Raw genomic sequence first — 16,507 nt, 5'->3', positions numbered from 1 at the left:
AGTCTTTGATTTCTTCACTTTTCTGAATCTCAGTTTCCTCATCTGCGAAGTGGGGATAATATCTACCTTATGGGGTTGCTGTAAAGATTCAATGAGGATTAATTCACCGAAGAGCTTAGAACAAACAGCACCTGGCATATGGTAAGTTCTGTGTCAGTGTCAGCTGCTATTATTATAACCCACTTAGCTCAAATGCTCATCTGGGCAGCAGGTATTTTCAGAAGTCCCTAGGAGTTAGGCCAAGACTTGGCCTTGGTCCCCTGGAACACCATCCTTTCTGTTTGGCTCACGAGTTCAAAGCCTTGAACTCTATTTAGTAGCATCTTAAATTCTGAGGTCCTCTCCCAGTCACGTTGGTAACAGTAATAATGATAGGATTAATACATGGTTTGTATTTTTGGTGCACCAACTAAAGAAAGACACCAAGCTGTTGCTTGGTGGGTTATTTAATTTACCTTCACAATAGCCTTATTAAATAGGTACTACTATAATCCCATTATACAGAGGAAGAAACTGAGGCTGAGGGACCTTAAGCAGTTGGTTGAAGGTTTCACAGTAAGTAAGTGGTGGGGGGGACTTGCACCCAGGGAGCCTGGTGTGAAAACTGCACCGCTAATGCCATACTCCACAGCCCCATGCATTCTCTCTCTCTCTCGCCCCCTCTCTCCTTCCCTTTCCCTTGCCCTCTCTCTCTCTCTCTCTCTCTCTCTCTCTCTCTCTCTCTCACACACACACACACACACACACACACACACACACACANCACACACACACACACACACACACACACACACACAATGCCTTTCTTTAAGAGTAAAGTTGGGTGTGTTCACATCTATTCTTCAGCTGTCTTCTTCACAGGCCATCATCATCAATTTGCTATCTTGCAGGCAAGAAACCTTGAGATTTCTTTGATGTTTTAGTGGCCTCCTATCCTCTTTTTGGCCAAAGCCATCTATTTTTTCCCTTTGTGACACTTCCTGTTTTGGCATCTCCCCCATCTCACTGCCCCTGATGGCTCCTGGACTTGGCCTGTGTGACAGGAAGTTGACCTATTTACTGGGACACCCACTGCGCTGTTGGTTGCCAAGGTTGGGTTGGCTGATCAGGCAGGCTAAAGGGTGTCCCCTTCCTCCCTCACCCCCTCGGGGAAATCCTTACCCACCCTTCCTGAAATCCAGCCAAAGAGCCTGACCCTCTTAGCTCGAGGGAAATGGTATAGGAATAACCTCTGGCAGAAGAGCTAAGGGATTTCTGAGTTCTCCTCTGCCATTCTGGGAGTTGTCTGGTGGGACAGAGATGGATCTGGACTTCTCGTTTCTGGGCCTTGGTTGTCCATCACATGACTTTGCTTTCTGTCAAAGCTCTGGTGGAAAATGCCATTGAATCTAGCAGACAGAGCCCATCTCAGCTGGTTGGAGAAATCAGAATAAATTAGTCCAGCTCCAGAGAGAAATATCAGAGTATCCATCTCCTTGTGAGATGAGAGCTCCTTGGCGATACCAAAAAATATGTGGTGACCATTCTGTCCTTAAACTAAGACCGGTTATGCTAGTTGAATGTAAAATCATGTAGGAGGCCATTTAGCAGATCAGATGGTTAAGGCAGAGCAAGTAATAATCCTAATATCCCATTTACTCGCCTACATTTCCCACTTTCCTACTGTAAGGTGGAACTATGTTATTTGTTTTCGCCAATAAATTGTGAGTCTAAGTGACAATTGTCACTCCAGAGCTGAGGGCATTGAAAACCCATGTGTAATTTTCTGGTCTTTCTCCCCTTCCTCAGCCTGAGGAGGCCTGATAGCCTAGATCAGAGGTTGGAAAATATGGCCCACGGGCCACCATGTTCATATGCTATGGCTGTTTTTGTAAATAAAGTTTTATTGAACACAGCCACACCCATTCATTTACACATTGTATCTGGCTGCTTTTGTGCTAAAATGGCGGAGTTAAGTAATTGTAACTGAGATTGTGATAGAGACCATATAGCCTTCAAGGCCTAAAATATTTACTATCTGGCCCTTTGTAGGAAAAGCTTGTTGACCTCTGTTCTAGATAGAGCAGCTACAAAATGGTGGAGCTTCAGATAGCATGGGACCCTGAATGACTGCGTGGAGAAGACAGTCTTCACAAACCTACGTGGCCCATGTAACCACAGTGAAGAAAAAATGTTTGGGATTGTTTGTCACCAGAGCATAATGTAACATATCCTAACAGATTCCAACAGGAATTTAAAAAAAAAGGCATTTTACATCTGGAGGGATTAAAAAAAAAAGCCTACTTACTTCCTTGAGAAGTGAACTGCACAAGAAACACCGATGATGATAAGGCCAATAATGATGGAGGCGATGGCCACCCACTTAGCATTCCTCCCAAGCCGCTTGGATCCTTCGACATCTCCATTGTTGTAGCTGTTCAGAGACTGGGGGACACAAAGGAAGAGTGGGTGATGACAGATAACCCGCAAGGAAAGACATGTGCTGCTCAGGCTGATTGGAGCAGGCAACATGTAGTCACCTCCTCCAGGAAGCTTTCCCTGAACTCCCAGGTGGCATTAACTTCCCCTTCTGCATCTCCTGATTACTTCCATCTTCGTATTTACCATAGCATATGAACATGATTGATTTGTCCTCTCCCATTAGAGTGTAAGAGCGGGCAGGGACTATTATCTGTCTTGTTCCACACAATATTCCAGGGACCAGTGCAATATCTGTCATGGAGAAGCTACTTGATAAATATTTGTATAATGAAAGGATGAACGGGCATGTCTGTCTCATCCATAAGAACAGGTGTTTGGACACTATGGCCCATGGGTAGCATCCAGCCTGTTTTTGTAAATAAAGTTTTATTGGCACACAGCCACATTCATTTGTTTACTATTGTCTGTAGCTACTTACATGTTACCGCAGAGCTGAGTAGCTGGGACAGAGAATTTACGGCCTGCAAGGCCTAAACCATTTATCATTTGGTCCTTGATGGAAAAAGTTCTACGCCTGCACTAGAAGGTTAATCCACGAGGTCAGGCGCCTTAGCTGAACTCTTCATCTCTGTGCGCAAGCCAAGCTGTCATTCAACGGGAACCTGCTCCTATGGCTTCCCTGGATGTTAAAATACTGAAATACTTCTGTGCTGGTTGGTACATAGCAGCTCCACCTCCCAATGTCCCAGCCATCCTCGTCCCTCCTATGAATCCCCTCAGAGCTCCCTGTGATCCAACAACTTAATTAAGGGTTACCACCACGTCCAGCAAAGCATCCTTCCTGAGTTTGTGCTCCTGCCAAACTTGTTAAATATTTTAAATATTTTAATAATTATTTAAATAATAATTATTTAAATTCAATAATTTAAATATTTAAATATTTTAAATATTGCCCTTGTTGCTAGTACTTAGAGCAGTGTCTGGTACATTGAATGAGCTCAAGATACATATAGATATATCTATATATAGATATATAGACATATAGATATATATTGGTCGAATGAATGTGTCTCTTTCCCTACAGAATGTGAGATTGTTAAGGGCATCTTGGGGACCCCCCTAGAACCCAGCCCAGTGCCAGGCAAGATGGAAGTGCTGAGAGAACGCTGGCTGCTGAGCAGAAGGCCAGGTGTCATTCTTCTCTCATACAATAAGCCTCTCTGTCACAACTCCCATGGGGAGAATCCCCCCAAAGGTGTGCTGCAGACCAAAGCCTGGAAATATGGATTCATAAGTCCCCCTTTCCAGAGGGACTCGATCCGTCCGTGCCATGGATTATAGATTTCAGCGGGAACCCCTATTCTTCCTGAAATCACAGCCCTTGAGGAATAACCACTCCTCTTCCTGGACTATTAAAGGGGATTAGGCCTCTGCAGACAATTACAAGCCAGAGAAACACCCAGTAGACCACAGAGCTTTCTGCTTCCGGAACCTTCCATTAATTCTTGGATCCAGGCCACCTTAGTCAGCAACAGGCCAGGAGACTCGGCAGTGAAGACAACTTGCTTTCAGCCCTCTTGCGGGAATGGGAGAGCGGGAACCTGTGATGACGTCAGGGTGAGTTCCAGAATTCTGAGTTGTAAACACGGTCTCTCAGCCCTGGGTGCCCATTAGAAACATCTGGCTGCTATTATTATTATTATTATTATTATTATTATTATTATTTTCATTATTATTTTGTTATTATTTTTAATACAGATAGCTGGGCCCTATCCTGGAATGATTCTGATTTAACTGGTGTGGGCACCAGACATCAGTTGTTTAAAAAAACTGTGGTAAAATATACATAATATAAAACCTAACGATTTTAACTCTTTTCTGAATGTACAATTCAGTGGTATTAAGTACATTCCCACTATTATGCAACCATCACCATTATCTATCTCAAACTAAAGCTCTGTACCCACTAAACACTAACTCCCCATCTTTCCCTCCCCTAGTTCCTGGAAACCACCATCAGAGACTTTCTGTCTCTGATCTGACTACTCTAGGGACCTCATGTAAGTGGAATCATACAATATTTGTCCTTTTGTGACTGGTGTATTTCACTTAGCATAATGTCCTCAGGGTTCATCCATGCTATGTAGCAAGTGTCAGAATTTCCTTCCTTTTGAAGGCTGAATAATATTCCATTGTGTGCATATACCACATATTGTTTATCTATTCATCCATCGATGGTTGCCTGGGTTGTTGCTACAGTTTTTTGTTTTTTTTTCCATTAAAGCTTCTCCGGATTGAAAACCATTGGTCTAGGCCAGGGGTCGGCAAACTGCAGCTCTTTGGGTACGTACATGTGGCTCTGAAGCAAAATTGAAAATGAAAATAAAACTATCATAGTTTCATTTATAAAGTTTTTAAAGGATGTTATTCACATAATGGTGATTTCATTTGTTTTATGGCTCTCGAATAATTTTTAAATTGTGTGGGACAGAATTGGCTCTTCCGTCTCAAAAGTTGGCCGACCCCTGGTCTAGGCAGTGATCCTTAATGTCCTACAAGGTTAAGATGCTCACCACCTTAAGATTTAGCCTAAGGAAGTGTGTAACAGAGCATGGGCTTTAAACTCAGAGAGAGCTGAGTTCAAATTCCATGTCTCATCAGCTATGAGAGTTAGAGCAAGTTATCACGCTTTCTAGGCCTCAGTGTCCTCATCTGTAAATTGGGGGCAAGTAACAGCACTTCCTTCACATTGGAGGAGCCAGTGAGTTAATGCACGCTGAGCGGTGAGCATTGGACCAGCACGTAGTATGGGCTCAATAAACACTACGTTTCATTGTGAATGGCCACTGCCTGTCTTGTTGTTCCTCTAAAGCTGAGATCCTTGGGGTGCAACTGAATCATCCGGGCTACTTACCAGAACCATAGGTGATCAGACTCTCCCCCATGCTGGAGCAGAATCTTTGAGGACCCAAGTTGGAGCAATTTGTTTTAGAGTCTTTACAGTCAAAGTCGGTGCACAGAATCTCAGAACCCCAAATTCTAAGCTCGTAATTCAGTTTGAAATTATGTATAGTCAGACCCTCCTAAACCGAACATGATTCTACTGTGGTACCTTGGGGAACCCAGTTCTGAGATTAGTCATGGCGGTGCACTGGTGTTGCTGTCACCAGAGGAAAAATAATGAAACCTCCTCCTCTGTCCCCGGACATTGTCACCCCTGGCTGTTTGCATGAGAAAGCAGTTTCGTGTTCTCAGCAGCAGTGACTGCAAAAGTGGGAAGAACAGGTACAGTTAGCATCTGGGCATTGCCCTTGAGTGCAAATGAGATTGGGGGCGGGGGTGTCCCTGGGCCACTTCAATTGTTTGCTACAGGTCAACAGAGCCATGTTGGTGACCTGGCTGCGGGGGATTTGGGTGCATGCCATGGGCAGATTCTGCCCAACCGTCACCACCTGCTGACAGCCTGCCTGGCATCTTCTGTGTGATCCTCCTTTCTGTGAACTACCATCTCTCTGGGGCTCATTCCAGGAAGGGGGCCTTGTTTGGCTTGAAAAACAGATGAAAAGCCTCTTTCAGTTTTAACTGTGGACTCGCCTCTCCCCATGGATCCTCTTATGAATTAGTTTCCTTTTCTGGTTCTTGGAGAAGGGGCTGCCCATGGGCAAATCATAGGAGGATATGGGGGGAGAGGTGAGGGTGGGTCCTCTAGAACTGTAATCGTCCATTTTACGGGACTTCACTTTTTGGGTGTGGGGGTGGGGTCTCAGGCTTCAGGGTGGAGATCTAACAGTGGAGCGGGAAGGGACTTGATGTCCTCCTCCCCAATTCATTGGCTGTAACTCTTTTCCTCTCCCAGTTGGAATCGCACACTTGGGTCTCTCACAGGTGCTATAAACTGAAGGGGGTGGTGGAAATGGGCTTTAGAGAAAATGCATGGTTTATATATTTTTTTCTGAAGAGCCTAGAAAGCGAACTACCTCATCTGCTATGGAAGAACTAGAAAGAAACGGGATGGCTTAGATATTTAAAGTTTATATGATCCTGTTAGTTCTTTTACAAAATACAGATGTCATTTGTGAACATGTAAAGCATTCAAATGCTACAGGAACAGATACAGTAACTAGTAAGCTCTTTTTTCTAATCCTGTTTCCCAGAGATAACCATGGTTAGCAGGTGGTGCCTTTGCTTCTAGATTTTTATTTTCCCCACGAATAACATGAAAGAAAAACGGACACTTTCTGCTGCTTTCATTATGACTAAGCACATCATGGGTTACACTCAGGAAAAAGAAACAGCAATTTGCACCCTGAGATACAAGAATAACAGGGTCTGTCTGTCTAGCCTGCACCCCTCCGATATTAAAACTTCGAGTATTTCCCATAAGTCTTGGCAAAGACAAGTTCATCCCTGCCTTTTCTGATGTTGATGCCTAACCATAGGTCACTTCCTTTGTGGTATTGTAATCTTTTGAGAATGCTACTGTTTTGCCTTTGTTTTTTTTTAATCATGAACAGACTAATGTAAAAGTTGGTAACTTTGGCAATTTTGCATTTGTTTCCCTTAAATACTTGTGTTGTGCTTTTCATTTGGCTAGCTGATGGTTTTGAAGTTGGAGTCCCTTGCATTTCTTTTCAAGTAAGTTTCTTTTTTCTTTTCTAAATGTTTCCGCTTTTGAGTCTTTCTTTGACAAAAATAATAAGGATATAATTTTATCATTATTTTATAATTAGGATAACAGTTATTGAGCATTTATTATGTGCCAGACACTGTGTTAAATCCTTTTCAAGGATTATCTCATTAGTCTTTGTAACAACTCTTTGAGGCAGATGTTCTTGTTTCCATTTTGCTGATGGGAAAATTGAAGCATGGCGAAATTAAAGCAATTTGCCCAAAGTCACATATCTAGTTTGATAAAGTGTGTGTGTGTGTGTGTGTGTGTGTGTGTGTGTGTTGTTATTGTTTTCTTTTTCTCTGTGTTCCAAAAATATGAATTCCATCATACTGTACTTGTCCTGCAACTTACTTTTTTCCAGTTAATATAGGATGGACAACTTTCCAAGCTGATGCTTCCAGGTCTGTCTCATTTCTGTTTTCTTTCTCTGGTTATTTAAAATAATAAGTTCTACTGATGGACTTCCTAATCCAGCATCACCTTTGCATTCTTGGGGGAAAATCCTGCTTTCTCATGGTGCATTTTCGGGGGTAACTTTTTGTTTTGAAATAGCTTCAAACATACAGAAAAGTTGCAAGAAGGGTTGCCTCATTCTTTTTAATGGCTTTGTCGTTGTCACTTAAATGGTCACCCCTCACCCATAGACACTTCAGTTATGTCTCGTTTGTGGCAATTATGTACTATGCTGCAGTGGACATCCTTTTTCATATATTTTTGTACACATTTGAGCCTGTCCTTAGGGTGGAGTCCTAGGAATTAGATTGCACAACTACTGTTATATTTTTTTAATCTATAATCTTGAATTTTCATTATTATTATTATTATTATTATTATTTAATTGGGGAACAGTGTGTTTTCCCAGGACCCATCAGCTCCAAGTCAAGTAGTTGTTTCAGTCTAGTTGTGGAGGGCACAACTCAGTGGCCCATGTGGGGATCGAACCGGCAACCTTGGTGTTGTGAGCACTGTGCTCTAACCAACTGAGCTAACCGGCCACCCCTCCACCATTATTTTTAGGTGCTAGATGCAAGTTCCTGTCTCTGTTCATCATGCAAAGTATGTTTAAAACGACCTTTAGTTTCTTTCCAGTTTTTATTCTCCTCTGTGAGGCAAGTGAGCCTTTCTCAGAACAAATGCACTGTCAACACACATTTTATAAGGCACTCAGGAGTCCCCAGCGGTGCCTTTTCCCTTTTCGCCGGGTCTGGGCTGATGCTGGGAAAATACAATAGTCATTGCAAAACCCACTAATTAGAGCTTCCAGGGCTTGGTCAGTGGCCTTGAGCCAGCAAAGGTCACATTTCGACAGAAAAGTGGGTAAGCTGCTTTCTCCTGTAGTAAATACTAATGATGGCATGGTCACTACAGCTAATTATTTCAAGCTCATTTATACATCCCTTCCCTGGATGGACACGCGATACTCAAATACCCACTGAAGGAAGGTGGGGCAGGAACCAGAAATGAGGACGACTGTTTCTATACTCAACCTCAAGATGGCTGCGGCGGGAGTAGCAAGAGTTTGTCACGAGGTTGTGCAGCTAAGACACCTCACTACCTATCAGAAGGTACAGGCAATCGTGGCATCCACATTTCCAAGGTGAGCCCCAGAATAACCCCATGAACACCAGTGGGTCTAATGTACTAGGAATTCGCAACACTTTATACCAAATGGTAAAGCTGTTCCACTGCCCTGAACCAGGAAAATATGGAAAGCGTTTCATCCTTTCCCTCTGGTCTTTAGAGCAGAACTCTTGCTTGCATCTCACCTGGTACCGGATGAGACAGTGTCACCTAGGGGATGGCTACCAGGTGCAGACCTCGAATGAAACTCTGCAAAGTTATACTTTTTATATCGTCCAAACGTTGGTGCTTCCCAACCCTGGCTGCATCTTAGAATTACTTGGAGGGGCTTAAAAATTTTCTTTGCCCAAGCGCCATCCCAGACCTGGGGATGGGACTCCAGCATCAGTATTTTTTAAATCTGATCCCAGGTTGAGGAGAATTGAGAACCATTCAATTCTGGATGAATAGCCATTCATTCATTCATTCATTCATTCAAAACCTATTTATTGAGCACCCATTATGTGCCAGGCACTGCTGCCTGCCCTCATGGCGCTTACATCCTGGTGGAGATGGAAAATAATTAAACATGCTAATAAAAAAGATGATTACAGAATATTATCCAGGCAAGAAAAACGGGGTGTTGGCGGGGAGCTCTCGCTGGGGTCAGGGCAGGTAGGCTGGGACCTGAAGGCTTGAGAAGGCGCCAGGCCTGCAAAGAACAGGGAGGAAGATAACAGCAAGTGCAAAGGTCCAGAGTTGCGAAATAACTTTTTGTTGAAGGTATTCAAGAAAATTCAGCATAACTAAAATGTAGGAGGGAAAGCGGGGAAGGGGGAGACAGAGAGAAAGAGAGAGAGAGAGAGGGAGAAAGAGAACTAGATATGAGATGAGGCTAGAAGTGAAGCCAGGGGCTATGTTAGTTATAATAATAAATTATGTTAAAATGTATCACCCATTTTACAGATGAGAAAACTGACACTCAGAGAAAAGGAAGCAAATGTTTCTGCTTTCAAAGGCAACTCTCTAATGAGGCTACAAACTTATGCAAAAGATACTGAGTTCAAAGGCCCTCACAATACCTACTTCATTACGTCCCAAAGACCCTAAGAGCTAGATTTAATGCACTGTTGATATTCCAGCACCGGGTAGCTGACTTGACTCTAACTGAATAAAAATTTGGCCACTGGTAAAGAATATAGGGCAAATGGTATCTTTAAGCTGTGCCGCTGATCTCCCTGACAAAAATTCATGCATTTTCTTTGTTTTTCCCTACCACCCAAAGTGCTCAGAATTTCCATAGTCACACTCAAAGAGAATTAGTCCCAAACACAAAATAATAACAATGGAAGATTGTCAGTTATTTTTTATTTTGGCTTCCTGCTCATTATGGATTGAATGAGTTAATACACATAAAGTGCTTAGAGCAGTGCTTGGGAAATCATATCAGTAAGCATTAGCTATTCTACTGATAATATTATTATGTCATATGCTGATTGATGCAGATGAAAACAAATGAGCTATTAAATAGGCTTCGATATGTTCCACATTCCCCTTGCCCGATTTTCTCTCCCTTAGGACTGCACCCAGTGTTTAGGAAAAAGATCTCAATAAAAGCCAAGAGTTCTGCCATTAGGTCCCCCTTTTCCTTGGTATGGAACAGAAGGCACGTTTCTGTTCCCTGGATGGTAACACAGTGAAACCTTAACAGCCAGTGACACCTTTGTGGGAAGGAGCTTTTCTGGAAAGCTCCTGATACCTGATAACGCCCCATGGGAAAAGAGGATAAAGTCACTTGTGTGGGTGGATGGGATGAGAGCCCCGAGTGGCCTCTGATGAAAACCAGTCCTTGGCTCTTTTTCTCTTGTTTTTAAAATTTTTTTTTACTGGGGAGCAGTGTGCTCCATCAGCTCCAGGTCAAGTAGTTGTTTCAATCTAGGTGTGGAGGGCGCAGCTCAGTGGCCCATGTGGGGATCGAACCGGCAACCTTGGTGTTATGAGCACTGCGCTCTAACCACCTGAGCTAACCGGCTGCCCCGTCCTTGGCTTCTTGTTGCCTTTGGAGACCCACATTCTTGAGTGGCCTGCTCCCCAGCCCCCGTGCCTCTCCAGCCTCATTTGGAGCCTTCCTCCTTGGTCCCAGATCTTCATCCGGGTCCTTTCCTCTGTTTGGAGCCCTTTTCCCTCTCTGTGTCGTGTGGCCAGTGCCTGCTCATTCTCCCGGTCTTGGCTTACATGTCAGCTTCCTCGGGGCAGCCTTCTCAGGCCACCGCATCTTCAGTAGGTCCCCTGACCTCCGCTCTGACTCAGCCCTCACTGGATTCCTTCATGGCTGTAGCTGCTCCCCGGTTATTGACTCTGTTGCTTACTGACTTGTTGAGTCTGTCTCTATCACCTGACTGTGAGCTCCATGAGGCAGATACCGTGTCTCTTTTTACTCACAGCTCTATTTCCAGTGCCTAACGGAGGGCCTGACCCTTAATTCCCTTCTGTCAGCTTAGATTGACAGGAAAACCAAACACATACACAAAGAGAGCAAACCAACACCAAAACAAAATTGGCCAGCTTAACTCTGTGACCAAGACAACCAGTTATTTGGGTATGGGCAGAACAGAGGGTAAACCGAGTCATCTAACTTTCTGTGTCAGAGCTCTAAAGGGTGAGCGTCTGCCTTAGAATGGTTCACACGGGTTTGCTGTCTTAAATGACCAGAAGAAGGAATTTTTGCCTCGAGGTCAAGTGCTCACGAAAGGATTTTAGTTGTTTAGCTTTCATTGTATAAATCAGAGTTACTGACAATTTTTCACTTAAATGGAACCCACCCCACCCGGAGAATTGGTATATGTGTATGTGAATTAAACGCGATGCCCCATTTTATCACAGACAATGTTATACAATAGATGTACGGATCTTTAACATGGTAGCAGCTGAACCTCAAGGAAAATAAGGCCTTGTAGGATTGGCTCTGGATCTCAAGTTTTTCTCCTTTGTAAAATGGGGACAATATTGGGTTGTCGGAAAAGTCATGAGGCATTTTTGCAACGAAAAACATAGAAAAACATATGTCATGACTTTTCCAACAACCCAATAATACCTATAGCACAGGCTGGCTCTGAGGCTTCCTTGAGATAACAAGTGCGAAAGGGACCAGCATCAGCTCACTTAATCTTGAAAACAATGCAGAAAGGTCTGCTTTGACATCCCCATTGTACAGGTGGGAAGACTAGGCTCAGAGAACTTAGGCAGAGCTGGGATTTGAACATGGGAGTCGAGTGCAGAGCCTGCACCCACAGTGTCGGCCACGGAATCTCTTGCCAGCCAGTGATCTTGTTGGGGGGACCAAAGGAGACAGAGGCTCCAAACAATAAATGAAGGAGTCGATTCACTAAAAACGCTGCAACACAGAGACCCCTCCAACAAGGTTCCCAAAGCAGTGAAAAAAATCAAGGCCCAGACAACCCGCTACAGAGGAGAAAATACTTGCAAATTACATATCTGGTAAGAGACTTGTATCCAGACTATGTAAAGAACTTGATAAAAGTGAACTGGCATCTTAAGATGACTAACCATAGAGCTGGGAGGACTATGGGTGGAGCTGGGCCCCTTGTTAACTCTCTAGTCCTGATATCCTGTTAAAACTTTGTGTTAACTTCCAGGGGAGGGATGCAAATAAAGGAAGAAGCAATGTGGGTCTGGGGCATTTTTTTCCACGTGGGCAGCCGTTTGGGAAACCAGCTGGCGAGTGTGTGTATACACACTCTTTGGTGACTTTGTTTTCTTTTTTTCCCCGAATAAACCGTACTTTTGATGGATTACCTGGAGAATTAGTTGGCCAGTCGACAAACTCTTACAACTCAACAATAAGAAGACAAACAACTCAATCAAAACTGGGCAAAGAATGTGAATAGACGTTCTTCCAAACAGGGTATACACATGGACAATAAGCACATGAAACAATGCTCAACATCATTAGTCACTAGGGAAATGTAAACCACAACAAGATACCCACTAGGATGGCTAGAATGAAAAAGACAGACAATGACAAGTTACTGAGGATGAAGAGAAACTGGAACCCTCACTGCTGTAAGAATGTAAAATGGTGTGGCTGCTTTGGCAACAGATCCTCAAAAAAGTGAAACACAGAATTAACATATGACGCACCAGTTCTGCTCCTACGTGTATACCCAAGAAAACTGGAAACATATGATCACACAAAAACTTGTACCTGAATGTTCACAGCAGCATTCTTTATAATAGCCAAAGAAATGGAGTCAACCTAAATGTCCATCAACGAATGAAAAAGCAAAATGTGGCCTATTCATACAATGGAATGTTATTCAGCCTTAAAAAGAAGGAAGGACTGATACGTGCTACCACATGGATGAACCTGGACAACACGATGCTATGTGAAAGAAGGGAAGCATGAAAGATCACGTAGGATGTGATTCCATTTACATGAAATGTCCAGAATAAGTAAATTCACAGAGACAGAAAGTAAGTTAGCGGATGCCAGGGGCTGGGAGGGTGGGAAGATAGGGAATAACTGCTGATAGGTGTGAGATTTCTTCTGAGGGGTAATGAAAGTTTATTAGAATTAAACAGTGGGGATGACTATACAACCTTGTGAATATACTAAAAATTACTAAGTTGTACACTGTTCTTTCTTTTTTTGATGAGAAGCAAGACCTAGCGACAGAGCTTTTGCATCTTGAGGGCTCCAGGGCCCCAATGGTGGAGCGCAGAGAAGTTGGTGAGGTTTGGCAAGAGACGGTGGCCGGGCTTAGGAGCAGCCTGGGAGCAGCAGCCAGGCACCACGGGTGTTGACAGTTAGGTCAGACTTTTGTGTGAGCGTTTGAGAAACACTCCCTAGAGATATGGAAAGGAATTTTGCGAGGAGTTGACTTCAGAGGGAGGGCCAAGGCACAGTGAAACCTGGGCTAGTGTTTATTAAGGTAAGCCCCATTTACACTCCCAGGTCCTGAATACTGAGGGAAACTGGAACCCGGACAAAAGTACACCCTTCTTCTTCAGGGACCACATTCACTTCCAGTAATTGTTCTAGTTTGGAATGAGGGTTGAAGGAAAAGTAAACCAAGAATTTGTGCTAAAGGTGGGGAGCACATTGGCTTGAGATCAGGGCAAAGTAATGTTCTGTTAAGAGCTCTTGTGTGACAGACGCCCCACTGGATAACAGAGTCCTAGCTTTCTATTTTGTGGCCTATTCTGGGATTCCTTTCTGGGGGAGTCAAACGCATTTTAAGTAGATGACACAGATGTCATAGCATATGTCCCTGGGACACACCAGGCGTAGTCCACCCCAGGGCCTTTGCACGTCCTGGCTCTGCCCAGATCTTCCCATGGCTGGCTGTTCTCATCCTTCATCCTTTGCGGATCACCCTTTTTGAAGTAGAATCTCTTCTCCACCACCTGCCCCCACTAGTCCTCTCTTATACTTCCCTGTTTATTCTCTTCCCTGGGCTTATCATTCTCGGAAATGATCTTCTTTATGTGCTAACCTGTGTATGGTCTGTCTTTCCCCACTTGAGTGTAAGTTCCCGGAGAGCTGAGATCTTAACTGTCTCATTCGCCAAGCAGGGGAAGGCTGTGCTGCCCATGGAAGATTGGGTATCTGCCCAGTTCGGGGGCAGAGTGGATCCCTTTGGCGTGGATCTGAACCCCAGTCTCCAAACAGCTCATCTGCTGGTTTCCTGTGTCTTATTTCTTAATTGGTTCAGAATTCTCGAGGGGAAGAAGAATGGTTAATTCATTGACCCAACATATAAGCTGCTTCTAGTCACTGAGAACCAGTGAGCTAACAGATGCCCAAAATGTCAGCTGTATTTATCTACAGGTCACCACAGTGTCTGGCACGAAGTGTTCAAAAAATGTTGAATGAATGTGGGAGAACCCCGCTCCCTGCTTTCTACCTTTGAGAAACAGAAGCAGAAAGTTTCCCAGGTGCTGTGCGCCTTCTCTGAGGAGCCTGAGCACTGCCGAGCGATGTTTCTTTGTGTGGGCTTAAAGCTCTCCTCCCTTATCTCAATCCCCGCTCCCAGCTGTTCTCTTTGACCTTCAGAGCTACCTGCTACCCAGCAGTTTTCCACAATGGTGGCAGGAGTCAGGGATGGCCATAAATGGACGAGAAGCCTGGTGACCCAGGCCCTCTCTGGCTTTGGCCATGCAGATGTCTACTTGCCACACCCCCTACCCCATCCATTTTCTTCCTCATTGAAAATGGGCCTTGGACTTGGCGGCAGTCTAACACAAATGCAGAAGAGATTTTATGGGTGGGTGGGAGGGTCCATGGAATGTTTGAAATGACGGAGACATTCTCTCTGGAGTCTGTCATTTCTTTCTGTTGGTAGCTACTCACTGAGGAGCTAGTGTGGCTCAAGGGAAAATATTATGAGCCACATGTCCTTCAACAGCTTATCTCAGGAGCATCAGGTGCCTTCTGTTGGTTGAGAGACAGAACAGAAAAGTGGGCTTAAGTACGGAAACCAGTATGGAGGTTCCTTAAAAAATTAAAAATAGAGGGCCGGCCGAGTGGCGCGATGGTTAAGAACTCGCTTGGGATGCCAGAGGGCCCCGGTTCGGATCCCACATATGAGGGCCAGTGACACTGCCCTCCACACTAAGATGCTGAACAACAGCTCGACCTGGAGCTGGGCTGCCGTGAGTCGCTGGCAACGGCGTAGGCTGCAGCCCCTGTGGCAGTGGGTTGCCATGGGCTACCGTGTGTAGCCAGCAGCCAGTGTGAGCAGCCAGCAGCTGCAGTGAGCGGCCGTCCAGAAGCCGGCGACTGATCTGCCTCGCCCGGGAAGCGCGCAATGATGGTGCCAACTTGGGCTAGTGAAGCATCCTCCACAACTAGATTGAAGAACAAAACGACAGCAACTTGTCTGTTCCCCTTCCCCCAATTCCCCAGCACTGTTCCCATCCCCCCAATTACCCAATAAAAATCTTTAAAAAAAAAAATTTTAAATAGAACTATCACATGATCACTTCTGGGTATTTATCCAAAGAAATCTAAAACACTAATTCAGAATGATATATGCACTCTTATGTTCACTGCAGTACTATTTACAATAGCCAAGATATGGAAGCAACCTAAGTGCCCATCAATAGATGATTGGATGAAGAAATTGTGGTGCATTTATACAATGGAGTATTACTCTACCATGAAAAAAGAATGAAATCTTACCATTTGTGACAACACGGATGGACCTAGAGGATATTATGCTAAGTGAAATAAGTCAGGCAGACAAAGACCAATACTGCAGGATATCACTTATATGTGGAATCTAAAAGAGCCAAAGTTGTAAAAATAGTAGAGTGGTGGTTACAAGGCACCAGGGAATGGAGGAATTGCGGAGATGCTGTTTAAGGGTACACACTTGCCACTAGTAGGTAAATAAATACTGGAGATCTAATGCACAGTACAGTGATTATGGACAACAATACTATATTACAAACATCAAACTTCTAAACATCAAAGATCTAACAGACTACGTCTTAATTATTCCCACCACGAAAAAGAAATGATTATTAAGTGACGTGACAGAGGTGTTAGCTAACGCTACAATGGCAATCATATTGCAATATGTAAATGTATCAAATCAACATGCTGTATGCCTTAAACTTATACAAAATTACATGTTAATTATATCTCAATAAAAAAGTTGGTTTTTTTTTGTTTTGTTTATTTTTTGGCCATGGAGGTGAGCTTCTGCTTAGGTAAAAACCCAGTAAAATTGGAACCAAAACAACAAAACTTCTGACAGTTTCTAAACATTCACTTCATGGCAGGAACTGTACTAAGCTGTTTTTGCTCTATCCTTGGAGATTTTCAGG

At 43.9% G+C, this 16,507-nt stretch overlaps 1 protein-coding gene and 1 long non-coding RNA gene across 7 annotated transcripts in view; one reads left to right on the top strand and one right to left on the bottom strand.

The window, feature by feature from the left end:
- Positions 1-16,507, bottom strand: part of TMEM233 (transmembrane protein 233) — a 39,938-nt gene that overhangs the window by 8,212 nt on the left and 15,219 nt on the right. For all 3 annotated transcript variants that reach the window (XR_002124742.1, XR_002124743.1, XM_019649117.1), the window contains exon 2: positions 2,288-2,424. Coding sequence is in view for 1 of the 3 variants with exons in the window: in XM_019649117.1 (XP_019504662.1) it covers positions 2,288-2,424 (137 nt within the window). In the remaining 2 variants the exon portion in view is untranslated. The remainder of the gene's footprint in view (positions 1-2,287; positions 2,425-16,507) is intronic.
- LOC109386183 (uncharacterized) lies at positions 10-12,660 on the top strand. Of its 4 annotated transcripts, none has more exons than XR_002124747.1 (7): positions 10-141; positions 3,506-4,038; positions 4,422-4,481; positions 4,706-4,764; positions 7,016-7,494; positions 8,462-8,690; positions 12,482-12,660. It is a non-coding gene; the product is annotated as an uncharacterized LOC109386183 (long non-coding RNA). The 4 variants fall into 4 exon arrangements; XR_002124749.1 differs by lacking the exon at positions 12,482-12,660 and having other exon boundaries at positions 7,016-7,056; positions 7,455-7,494; positions 8,462-10,576; XR_002124746.1 differs by lacking the exon at positions 12,482-12,660 and having other exon boundaries at positions 8,462-10,576.

This window comes from Hipposideros armiger, unplaced genomic scaffold, assembly GCF_001890085.2.
Source record: "Hipposideros armiger isolate ML-2016 unplaced genomic scaffold, ASM189008v1 scaffold_129, whole genome shotgun sequence".
Classification (NCBI taxonomy): Eukaryota; Metazoa; Chordata; class Mammalia; order Chiroptera; family Hipposideridae; genus Hipposideros; species Hipposideros armiger.
The sequence above is the reverse complement of the archived record's forward strand: the minus strand, read 5'-3'. Positions and strand labels throughout refer to the sequence as shown.